This window comes from Brachyistius frenatus, unplaced genomic scaffold (genome assembly GCF_029030835.1).
Source record: "Brachyistius frenatus isolate BFR_SWC_R1_liver_20210118 unplaced genomic scaffold, ASM2903083v1 Contig_305, whole genome shotgun sequence".
NCBI classification, from domain to species: domain Eukaryota; kingdom Metazoa; phylum Chordata; class Actinopteri; family Embiotocidae; genus Brachyistius; species Brachyistius frenatus.
Genome location: NW_027210904.1, coordinates 11,296 through 23,214, shown reverse-complemented (window position 1 = coordinate 23,214; position 11,919 = coordinate 11,296). Strand labels below are relative to the sequence as shown.

General features: G+C 41.5%; 2 protein-coding genes across 3 annotated transcripts; both read right to left on the bottom strand.

Moving 5' to 3' along the window:
• Positions 1-332: 332 nt before the first annotated feature.
• ponzr4 (plac8 onzin related protein 4) lies at positions 333-4,191 on the bottom strand. Of its 2 annotated transcripts, none has more exons than XM_069722776.1 (5): positions 4,132-4,191; positions 3,540-3,615; positions 2,579-2,695; positions 2,041-2,195; positions 333-873 (listed from the first exon to the last, which is right to left on the bottom strand). In XM_069722776.1, the coding sequence occupies exons 3-5, from the start codon at positions 2,682-2,684 to the stop codon at positions 763-765; spliced, it is 372 nt and encodes a 123-aa protein (XP_069578877.1). In that variant the 5' UTR covers positions 2,685-2,695; positions 3,540-3,615; positions 4,132-4,191; the 3' UTR covers positions 333-762. The 2 variants fall into 2 exon arrangements, with proteins under 2 accessions (XP_069578877.1, XP_069578878.1); XM_069722777.1 differs by lacking the exon at positions 4,132-4,191 and adding an exon at positions 3,707-4,077.
• Positions 4,192-5,312: 1,121 nt separating this feature from the next.
• LOC138635359 (placenta-specific gene 8 protein-like) lies at positions 5,313-11,919 on the bottom strand. Its single transcript, XM_069722783.1, has 3 exons — positions 11,802-11,919; positions 11,462-11,616; positions 5,313-6,236 (listed from the first exon to the last, which is right to left on the bottom strand). Exons 1-3 carry the CDS (start codon positions 11,914-11,916, stop codon positions 6,072-6,074), a joined length of 435 nt encoding a protein of 144 aa, XP_069578884.1. The 5' UTR covers positions 11,917-11,919; the 3' UTR covers positions 5,313-6,071.

The following is an 11,919-nucleotide window of genomic DNA, read 5'->3' as shown; positions in this document are numbered from 1 at the left end:
AGGTTTTAAAATGAAGCCTGCTGGTTATGTTGAATGCTGCTTTGTTTCCTTGAACTCCCCACCTGATGTTAAAGCCTCTGTGTGGACACCGGTTTGATCACGTGGCGCAGAAGCTGGATTCAAGTCATGATTTGCATGTTGTGTTTTGCAAAGGAGAGAGCACACTGAGAGTTACTGTGCAGATCTATATGCACTGATAAAGAGGAACTCAAAAAGTCATGTTTGAAATACAAAATACTTGAATATGAATGAATATGAAACACTGCAGCAATTAACTATGAAATAGGGCAAATGTTAATCATCTGGCAATTAAAATATACAAGAAATGATTGCACGAGTCAGCATAACGATTTCAACATTTATGGTATATTTAATAAAGGGAAAGTAAGCCCATATGTAGATGTATGCCACACTCCTGAAGGACAACAAGGTTCTAAGAACCAAGGCATCTGTTGTCCAATATAATATAATCAATATAATCAATTACAATGTGGGGATAATCGTGTGTGGGTGTTGAAGTTGACCAAAATCCTCTTCTTCAGTACACCAGTACGTCCAGTTCTCATGAATATCTATTGGTTTCTGCTCATCTCCAGCTTTTGTCTTGAAGTGACACCACATGTGTGACCCTCAAGTGCTGATCTATAATCAGTTTTAGTTTGAAACAGATCAGTCTAAACATCGTTGTCTGACTCCAAATAGCATGACAGTGCTGATGGAGGTGGCGACGTCTGTTTTAAATAGCTGCTGGTGATTTTCATATCAGTTGACGAAGATGATGGGATTGGACCTCGTTCGGAGCTCTCTCGCTATCTGGCACCAGGTGCAGGGTCCGCAGAAGCAGGCGTACACGCAGTCGTTGCAGATCGTTCCCTGCAAAGACGGACACTCAGTTATTGGGTTAATCCTTAAAGCCCCGCAGGCTTTTAATCTGAAATGACCAGCTTTAAATTCAGTCACAGCTGCATAAATGTAGTAGCCTGGTGTGAACCGGACCCCGTTTCACTTTGTGAATATGGGTCTGGTCGCCCTCCACAGAGAATTGTTTGCAGTCGTTCCGTCCTACTGGGCTTAGGCCTCGGGTTCATTTGAACCAATCAGCGTGCCCCGAAACCGGCCGACATTGCCGTCAAAGGCCCATGTCATAATTGTTTTAATGAACGGCAACGGCTTGATGAGATGCTGATCATTTATTCGCGTTGAACGCTGAACATTTGGCAATTTTTTTGAGGTCAGCTAGATTTGAAAAATGTTGAGGCTGCGCTCATCACTGTCACCAGCCGTCCAATCACAGTGAAGGAGGGGCGGGACAAATGCGGTTAACTGCGAACATTGGTCACTGATTGGTCTGCCTTTTAGATTTGCAGTGCAAATGCAATTTAGAACCAAGTTTACCGACTATATTCACAGCAAAAAAAAAAAAAAAACTGAAGCTGGTAGGACGGTCGGCGCAGCCAGGCTATAAATGCAGACGCCCCCCCCCCCCCCCCCAAAAAAAAAAAAAAAAAAAAACCTTGGCCTCTATGGATAACAGACATTTGGAAGAATTTTTTTTTTTTTTTTAAATACAATAAGTCTCCATATGTTTGTCAGCAGGCCAGAGGGACATTTCAAAAACTTCAAGCAAATACAGTTTTAAATGTGGCCTGGTCCTACTTCAGAGACCTCCAGGATAAAAGGAGATACTTATGCAAAATATCTAGAAAAACAAGTATAATAAAGATTTAATATCATGATCCAACAGCTATAACAGTTCTGTAAGGCAGCTGATTGTTTGGCCACAGTCATTAATCACTGTCAAAGTGTACCCAAACAAAACAGCTGGAACAAAGGAATGCAGTGTACTGGAACCTTCTTTAATGACCATGCTGCGTGAATTGCTGGATGTTGTCTGGAAACCTGAACGCAGATCCTGCTGAAAGGCCGAACAGGTTCGATACTGATCAGAGATCAGATAAACAGTGACGGCAACGTTAACGTTCATGCCGGCTACCGATGCAGGACGGCCTCAGTGTCGACACAACGGCTGGCAGTTCATACCTCGATGCCATATCGCTGGCGCACCGACACCCTAACGGCTGTGGTAATAGGGGGGATAACTCCAAACATGTCCAGCAGGGGTAAACACAGACACTCTCCGGCCTCGTGGGTTGTCTTACAGGTGAAGCAGGGAAGGCACCAAAAAGCAAAGCAACCTGAGAGAAGACACGTTAGAGAGATTAAACACGTTAAAGGCCATGTCCAAATGTCCCTTGTTGAAATTTTAAGCCTCTTAAAGTTGCGCTCAGTGTAAACACGATATCTTGTTTTATTTCAGGATGCCATTGGCACACATTATGTTCAAATACTTCACTCCACCCGCTGATCTCCTGTCTGCTGTCTGTTGGCATTCCTAAACCAAGATCAGTCTGAATGATAAGTGCGCCTTGAGTTCCAGACATGCGAGAGGGATTTAGAGGTCAAGGTCTTGTCTCAACACGCGTGTTAAAAAGTGCATCTATTGTGTCTCTCCTTCTCCCGCACTTTGTAAAATATGTTCCCCCGATCTAATCGTATTGAAACCAAGTGATGCACTCACACTGCGGCAGGTCTTTGAAGCAATCACAGATGCCAGAAGCCCACTGGCTGGATGCAGCGGTCTGGATGAAGGGCCGGGGTTGGGTCACCACTGTCCTCTGAGACATGGCTTGGACTTCTGACAATAAAAAACAACAATGTAGAATTTCTGCATCATGGTTGTTTGCCTCCAACGGCCAGTCATGTTGCAGTTTACATCCATGTCTCATGTCTCATGTAGTATATAAACTATACAAGACTCAAGGATGTGAAGACACACAAAGATTGACTCAAAGTCTTCACGAATAGACTTTACCTTGAATAGGAGCACTTTAGTAGCACTTAAAATGGCACTTACTTATAGCACTTTGAAGTTTGGCTTTCTTGAAGAAAATGTTACTTTCTCGATTCTTGTTGTTCTGAATTTGTACCCTCATGGTTGAAATGCACTTATTGTAAGTCGCTTTGGATAAAAGCATCAGCTCAATGAAATGTAATGAATATAATACATCAGGAAGACTGTGAAGAAAACCCAGTTGATTAAACACATAGTTGTAGCCATGACAGTACATAATGCTTCAAATTCTAAAACATGGATTCTTCACGCACATCTTCAACCAAACAGCACAGCATAGTTATACAGTCGCCACAGTTCCTGAGGTATCAAAGGTCACAAAAATGGGATGGTGGTCATACAGATGCACGGGGGTGTCCATTTTTTTTTTTAGAAAAAGCAGGTTACATTGATAGCCTTCACAATACTGCTGAAATCCGTTGCCGTATAAAAGCCACTTGCTGATGATGAAGTGATTAAATGAGAGAAATGTTTTCTTCCTTTTTGCAGAATTTAAATGACAAAGCTGTTTCAGGTCAACATGCTGTTATTTTTCATACCGTGGATATAAGACAGTTGACAGAGCTGGAGGTGGAGGTGGCTTTAAAATCACAAGGTGACTACATTTGGTGACTTGAATATTTTTTACCTTGTGCAATGTGATGACGCCGTGTGGATTATGTCCTTGTTTCTGTGCCAGAGAACAGTTCAGGATGTTGTGATATCTGTGGGATGTAAAATCAGCAGCTAGATCAGACACCGCTTGGGTGGTTTGTTTTTTGAGCCATGTCGTACGAACCAGAATATAACCCTCACACGAGATCCGGTGAAGTGCATCCATTTCAAATTCCTTGAGATGACAAGAAATTCAGTTGTTCCGTTTGTAGCTCAAGGAGTGATGCACATTCAGGTGAATTTACTGAACAGAGTCAGAATTGATTTTTTTAAAATAAGTAATAACCTCACATCTCCCCCCCAAAAAAAATAGGTGGAAGGAGGAGGTGGAAAGATGTTTGTTTTGTTTGAAGCATTTCATAAATCTGCAGGTTGTAAAATTCCCTTAAAAGTTCAATTCTCCACCTTAAAACATAGAAGTTCCCCCAAAACCTGACAAATTAGGTTTAGATGATATGTATAAATGTAAATCTGAATTTTCCTGGCCTGCCCTCTGGCTGATCTGTTCTCTCAGTATGCCAGTAGTATTATCCTGACTGTAAGTCTCTCTGAGTGGTTTGTCTTACCTTTCTGTGGAGAAGCAGCAGAGTTCTGTCACCTGAGTGAGTGAGTGAGTGAGTGATACGTTTCCACGGGATGCTTGTTGGCAACTGGTCTGTCCAGTCTGACTTGCGTCAACACCTTCGACAGTCAAACATCAGCCTGTCTGACCGTCTTTCATCCTTTTGAACCTCAGACTTCATCGCGCCTCAGTGACCTCAGTTAAATTGCGCTGGTGATTTCTGAGACAGACAAATACGAACAAAGGAGAATGTCCTGTTCCACTGTGGCACGTGGCTCTGTGCCTTTGTTTGAAACTTCATCATATTCACTCAGAAGGTTTTGATTCGGACATTTCCTTGGATTCACATCACTCCATTGTCCAGCGTTGCAATATTTGTATGTTTTATTAGAATTCATTAAACAATTCATCATAAATCAATCACACAATCTTTAGACCACAATGGCACTTAAAATCCCAGAGCAGCTTAGCAGAAAGGGATAGGAAACAGAATATGAGGATGCATTAAAATGGAAAATATTTATTATTTGGGGCAGCTGTGGGTTGGTGGTTTAGTCATTGCATCCTCCAGTCCACATACCAAACTGGCCTTGAGCAAGACTCTGTACCCCAAGGTGTGTGTGTGTGTGTGTGTGTGTGTGTGTGTGTGTGTGTGTGTGTGTGTGTGTGTGTGTGTGTGTGTGTGTGTGTGTGTGTGTGTGTGTGTGTGTGTGTGTGTGTGTGTGTGTGTGTGTGTGTTGAAGTGTTTTGCAGACGGCTATGGTAAAAAATCCATAGCACACAAACCATTTACCAAAATCATAAGTACAAATGAAGTAAAAAAAAAATCGAATATTTTCAGATGCTTTGCTGAGTGCCAACCTGTAAACACAACTGGCACCATTTCACAGATTTATAGAAAATGTCTTAATTCAAAATGTAAGTGACATCAAGTACTGTATATACACACTGAAATAAACAAAAACTGTTATTAAAAGTAGCCTAAAAGTCCTGAAAGATATTTAGTCATGTATAATTTACCCTGTACTGCTACAGTGTTAAGATAAAAAGAAAAGTCACAAATGGTACAAAATTAAAAAATATGTTCTACCTTTAAACATTTAATATAAAAATATATATATATTTTTGAGAAAAACGGAAATAATAACTCGTGGAAGCAAATTGTTCATTTTCAGTTTCGTCACAACTTTCTTTATTAAGAATTTTCATTATCTGTTTATTTGAAATAATAACTGCAAATAGCCTGCATTCAACATTTTATTAAAACTTTTTACTCTCAATAAAATGTGATTTGAAATGCAAGAATATGTCAAGATCAATCAGATTCAGATGGAGGCTTTACTTTGACTTTGCTTTGACTCCTAATTGAAGCAAACATCATCAGTGTGCTGTGATGTGTTGATTCATCTCTATTACAGAATACAGTGACGGCGGAAATATTTACATCTTCTACTTCACGGGAGGTGCTAGTATGTAGCAATGGAGTACCATTACACATTTCCAACTTGAGTAAAAGTACAGAAGTATTAACAGCTAAATATACTCATGTACTGCAGATACAGTTACAGCAGGTAGCTTGATCCATAGGTTCTCAACCTTGGGTTGGACCTCCTCCAGGAGTCACAGGATGACTACAAACAGGAGTCCTTTGTGGAACTGGAACCGGTTTACTTTCCACAACTGACAGAATACATTTTGGTGAGTGAAGCAGTTCCTCAAAGGAACATGCAACACCCTGCTGTAATATAGAAGTGACTTATATCATAGTTATTTCTGTTATCTTGGGACAAAGTGAACTTTCCTCTCCGTGGGACACATTGTGTCCCCGCTGAAGTCTCCGAGGTAACAGGGAGTGTCTGCAGGCCAGAGGAAGTGTGATTAAATCAACTCCTGCACTCTGGAGGACAGACTGCCGGCACAAAAAAAGAAAAGTCCTGGATGTGTCTAGACCAAGTGCGCCCCCTGCAGGGAGGTCAGAGCGGTGTATTTGGCTGAGGAGGAAGAAGAGGTGGCGTGGGATGCTGCTCTTCTCTTCAGCTCTCTGGAGATCTGGAGCCAAGATAGCGGATAGCAGCAGCATCCATACAGGCAGTCGCTCCACACACTCCCCTGTAAGACACACAGAACACAGGTGGGAGGCTCGAACAAAAGGTGAACATTTGCATTTAGGTGCAAAAAAACCCTAAATTTTACTGATACACAATGCAGCAGATCAGTGCTTAATTTGTCTGAGGTGGTCTGCTATGAGCTTCTTCTTTAATTATCATTCATAGTAAAATTAGTTAGACTTTACTTTACAGTGAAATGCTAAAATGTATCATATTTTACCACACTTCTTTTTGATACAAGTACAAACACGCGATACAGAACACCAAATTAAGTAAATAGTGCACAAATTGGTGATGTACAGCAGTGAATGGCTGCTTGAAGTGATCATCGGGCAGTGTATTTGTCAGTGTAACAGTATAATGTGTTCTTCTGTTTCTGTGATATCCTCCCTCTGAGCGCAGTGAGGTTCTGGCAGCCAAGTCTTTGCTCATAGCAACAGAAGAAGGGCTCGTCAGTAATGTTAAGATGGAAATGTTGGTGGGTGAGATTTAATAAATCAATAATGTCTGAGAGACACAGTAAAAAGGCAGATTCCGTGTGCAGCTTGACCATGTGATTTCTCCCTCATGACACAGAGTCGGCACGGCAACGGGGAGCCCAATTAAGAGTTTCTGTCAGTTTTCAATCTTCACTATTTATCACTGTTGAGTTGGACATTTGTGCTGACATAATATGAACTTGTACCTTGATTTTGGCTTGATCATACTACAAAAATAGTTACAAAACATGTGAAATACCTGCAGTAATGTAAAATCACCCTGACGTGAATTTAATGTGGGAGGTGACATAAACAACAAGAATAAAATCTCCACCCACAAACATCTCCACGGGCCAATGTGAATGTAGCTTTTTGATTCTGACACGACTGCAGATTTTAGATGCAAATTGGGACACAAGCGACGAACACTGTTCCCTTTGGACACGTGTCCGTGTTCAGAGACAAACCTGGGATCTGCTTACCTTCTCTCTCCTGCTCCACCTCCCCCTGTGGATTCAGTGTGGGAGGGTGGCAATAATGACTAAAATTATCAGTCCGCCCTATGAATGTCAGTGTAAGTCTGGGGATCCGTAGGTAACATGCAACTTTCTGAGAAGATGTCCGCATGCCCAAAAAAATGTAAACGGAGAAAAACAAAGCAATCTCAGCTCCCATTTTAAACACAGCGATAAGGTAAAACAAAAACGATCAAAGCAGAAACACATTAAAGGCAAAACAATCCTTTATATATGTAATGGCAATGTAAAAATACTCCATTACAAGGAGGAGGAATCTTACTTTCCAAATAAAAGTACAGAAGTATTAGCAGCAAAATATATTAAAAGCACTGATGTAAAAGTCCTCCTTTGGTCCCTCTAAATAATATATTCTTGTATGTAACATCATTAGATTATTAATACTGGAGCATCAGTGTGTAAGCAGCATGTTACTGTTGCAGGTGGAGCAAGTTTGAACTCATTTATATCCGGTTTTATGCCCTTAAATGAACCCCATGAATTTTGCACGTTGCAAAAACTCATGTGATCAGATGACCACATGTGATTGTGCACGTGTGAAACATGTATTCTGCCCATTGGAAACATGTGGTATTCGGCCATTTTCAAGGTGAAATGTGGGCATCACATGTAGATATCCATGGGATAACTTCTCCACATATTTCCCCCACGTTATCATGTGTTGCAACATGTGGTAAATATGTTTCAGCCGCGCGATCACGCGAGGAAAACATGGGAAACTCGTGTTTTTTTTTTCTGTAAGGGTGTCATGGTACCACAGATACATCTTAAGGGTTGTCAGATGATTACTGGGAGAGAAAAAAAAAGAAGAAAGAAATCAGTTTTCACTTTTTAGCCTTTTTTGTTAATCTCTGATTTTTGCTGAAATATCGAATCATTTGAACATTTATTGTAATCGAACCGTGTGAAAAGTTCAGAGGGAAAATAATCACTATTTTGTGGCGCTGTTAAAAACTCATGTAAAATGTGGCCCTGACTACACACTTCTCTCTGTAAGATGTCAGAAGTTAGAAAGGTTGGAATAACCACTGGTTTAATCGTTAACAGTATTTTAAAAGTTTGACATATGATCCGTTGTGTCAAATCTTCGTCTTTAAGGTAACTAAAGCTGTCAAATACATGTAGAGGAGTAGAAAGTATATATCCCTCTGAGAGTAGAGTGGAAGTGTAAAATAGCATTAGAATAGAAATACTCAAGTACAAGTACTACAGAAAATGTTGTTACTTTCCACAGCCGGAGATAATAACATGAGAAAATAAGTTTTAGTATATCCATATGGCTGTAATCACACCGCACGGAATTACACACCATAACAGCATTGTCTACTTTCCGCTCGTGAGAGAACTGATTTACAAACAACCAACACGCCGATACTTGTTTTCATAAGAACTTCTGGCACCTTCCTCGTGCTCTGCAGTATTGACAGCGATCCACGGCCCACTCCACCTCCAGAGAGGCCAAGATTACCAACCGCCCCCCCATCTCCGATGGCAGCGCTCCAGCCTCTGCCTCCCCGGCCTCCAACCACTCCCACCTCCTGTCTTATCTCTCCTCGTCTTCACCGTCCCAGAAACGGCTGGCTGGGCTTAGCCGACATCAAACTCACACCCCGGCACTTGGTATGTGAAACAGCTGTTTGGCATTGGTCAGGCGATAATCAGTGACAGAGACCTGATGTCTATTTGGATGTGTGGTCACGCATGGTGCTGGATGAGTGTTTCAAGGTAGTGGACAAACGGCACAGCAGTGAAGCAGTGGGTGGACAGCCTAAGCAATTTAACTGTTAGTTGTTTAATAATTTGGTTATTTATGGTTTGAGTGCAGACGTATTATCCTGAACTCACTTCATCGTCAACATATACCCGATGTCACCTCAAAGACTCCGAACATTGTTTGCATTGCTGAAGTAATAATCATTAGGCACACCTCCTATTTCCCCCGTGAGCCGTTATTGTGTTTCATCTCCGAGATGTCTCCATCTCCTCAACACTAATAATAATTATTCAAAGCCCCAGAAGCTCTGTGTAATTGAGCTGGGGACACAGTGAGACATGACAGAGAGCAATCAGCTGAATTGTTCCAGCCGATGTTTATCACAGCATCACAACTGCTGGGCCCGCTCCACTTGACTGAAGGAATTTAATCACGACTGGTTAGAGTAAAGTTTAACTCTTGTACTCCCAACTCAACGCAGCAAACCTCACAGGAAAACAGATTATTCACATCACTTAACTTCCTCTGCTGTTATTGCACTGACCAAAGATACATGCTACAAGGTGTCAGCTATCAAATGTTAGTTTGTTATTCAAGACTGTTATCGCAGTGCAATATTAAACCAAAGCCTACAGACAGGTGGAGGTTTAAAGAGAAAACAGAGTAAATATGTGAGGAAAATAAATCATTGTATTTAAAAGTGTTTGTGGCCTGAAACTAAAGCAGAAGTGCTTTTAAGTACAAAAAACCTCTGGCTCCATAAACTCCCTCAAAAGGCATCAAACTCCTCTTTAATGAAATACAAAGTCAAATTTTTTTTTTCAACAAGTCATTGTGGTTTCATTATCTAAATTCCCACCTTCTGATCAGTGTCCTGGTGGTCCTTCTGAAAATAATTCCAGGATTGGTTAGATATTAGGCGTCAAAGAGAGGAATGGGGGCGATTGACATTTGATTGACAGGCTTGTGGTGCAGAGAGAGGTTTCTATAGGTAGCATAATGTCTACAGGTTCTCAGTCACATCCTCCCCTCTCCTCCCCAGCTCATACAAATATGGTCACTTCTGCCACACACACACACCCCCCACCCCCCCGACCCCCCCAAAAAAAGGACGACGACGCCAGACCGCCAGAATGAAGGCTTCAAAACTGCAGTACACAATCCATGGTGGGCTACCACTTGATAGAAACTTAACTTCATGAAATGCTTTACATTGACAGCTTATCATAATATAGCACCGTGTGTCACAGCATGTGCCACTTTTTTCACCCCCAGGTGTATTTATTTATTTTTGTGTATATTTTGTGTTAATAGTATGTGTGTGTGTGTGTGTGTGTGTGTGTGTGTGTGTGTGTGTGTGTGTGTGTGTGTGTGTGTGTGTGTGTGTGTGTGTGTGTGTGTGTGTGTGTGTGTGTGTGTGTAGTCATACATTGGTTATATCTTATCTTATCTTATCTTATCTTATCTTATCTTATCTTATCTTATCTTATCTTATCTTATCTTATCTTATCTTATCTTATTAACACGGAACAACGGAACAGATTGGTTGACAGGGAACACTGTGACACTGAATGTAAACTATAACCAGTTTTGTTTAGGTTTAATGAAATAATATAGCCATGCCCTCAAAAATACTGACAACAAAGGAAGGCAGAAAAACTGTGGAATTCTACAAAAAAATACTTAAGATTTTTGAAGAAATAGGATGTGTCTGTGCAGCAAAGTTCACTTGTTTTGTGTGTGTTTTTTTTGTGTTTTTTTTAACTTATAGATCTGATTGAGAATTTGAGGACACTATGCCATCCCATCTAAACTGAAAACCTGACAGCACCTGACTGACTGGTTTAAACCAGGCATACCCCCAAACAGGTCTCTCTTTGAAGCCTAATTTTGAGTTGATCATGGAAAGGGACTAGAACACTGATCAGAAGGAGAGAATTTAGCTTTAAATGGGAGTCTTGGAGCCAGAAGTGTTTGTAACTAGCCCCTAGTGGTATTGCACTTCTGCATTGGCTCCACTTTCAAGGCTTGGAGCCATTTCTATTTACAGTCCGTGGTGGCTGCCTTAGATGCTGCTCTTCACCACCACCACCATCAATACATCAAATAAGAGACTTTGTTTTGAGAGAATGTTTTTCATCCCTCCAGTGGAGTTACACATTCTTGGTGAATAAGTAGATTTGAAGCCTTTCTGCGGGCTTATTGTGGACTGCCATTTTATTGTTTTATTATGTCTTCGTTGGGGCTTTTCTTTTAAACTCTCACCCATCTGCAGTTGCTCACTTACCCTGCGTGGCACTAAGTCTATCAACTCATGCTGATGTTTGTCCCTCCAGTCCAAAATTATGCAGGTACACTCAATTTGTCCGTAACGTGTGCTAAAAAATGACAATTAAAATCTCAGTGGGATACTTCAGAGAATTGCATCAGGAAACGGATGATATATTGTTGTTGTTGTTGTTGTTGTTGTTTCTTCAAATGTACCATATTAAAGTACCTGAATGCCGTATCTCTCTCTGACAGAAGCCCTCATGGCGAGAGAGGCTGGCGGCACACAGCCAATACAGTCAAGCAGAGGCAGGCAGGGACACGCACCCACTGCGCTGGTCACCTTACAGGTAAACACTGGGAGGCAGCACAGGGCAAAACAGCCTGCGGACACACACACACGCACACGCACGCACACGCATGCACACGCACGTCAACTCCAAGCACACTAAAAACATGACAGCTGACTGTAAAAGTTGACCCTGACTGACTGACTGAGCTTGTCAGTCAGTCACAGTAGATCAGATATAACATAAGTCTACTAACTTTCTATGATATTGTATACTTACAGTCTCCTATGTCTTTGTAGCACTCACACAGGCCGGTGCTCCATTGGCCTGCCGCCTGAGATCTGCTCTGCGGCTGAACATGGACCACCTGTCGGGACATCGCTGGGCTGTCCATCCA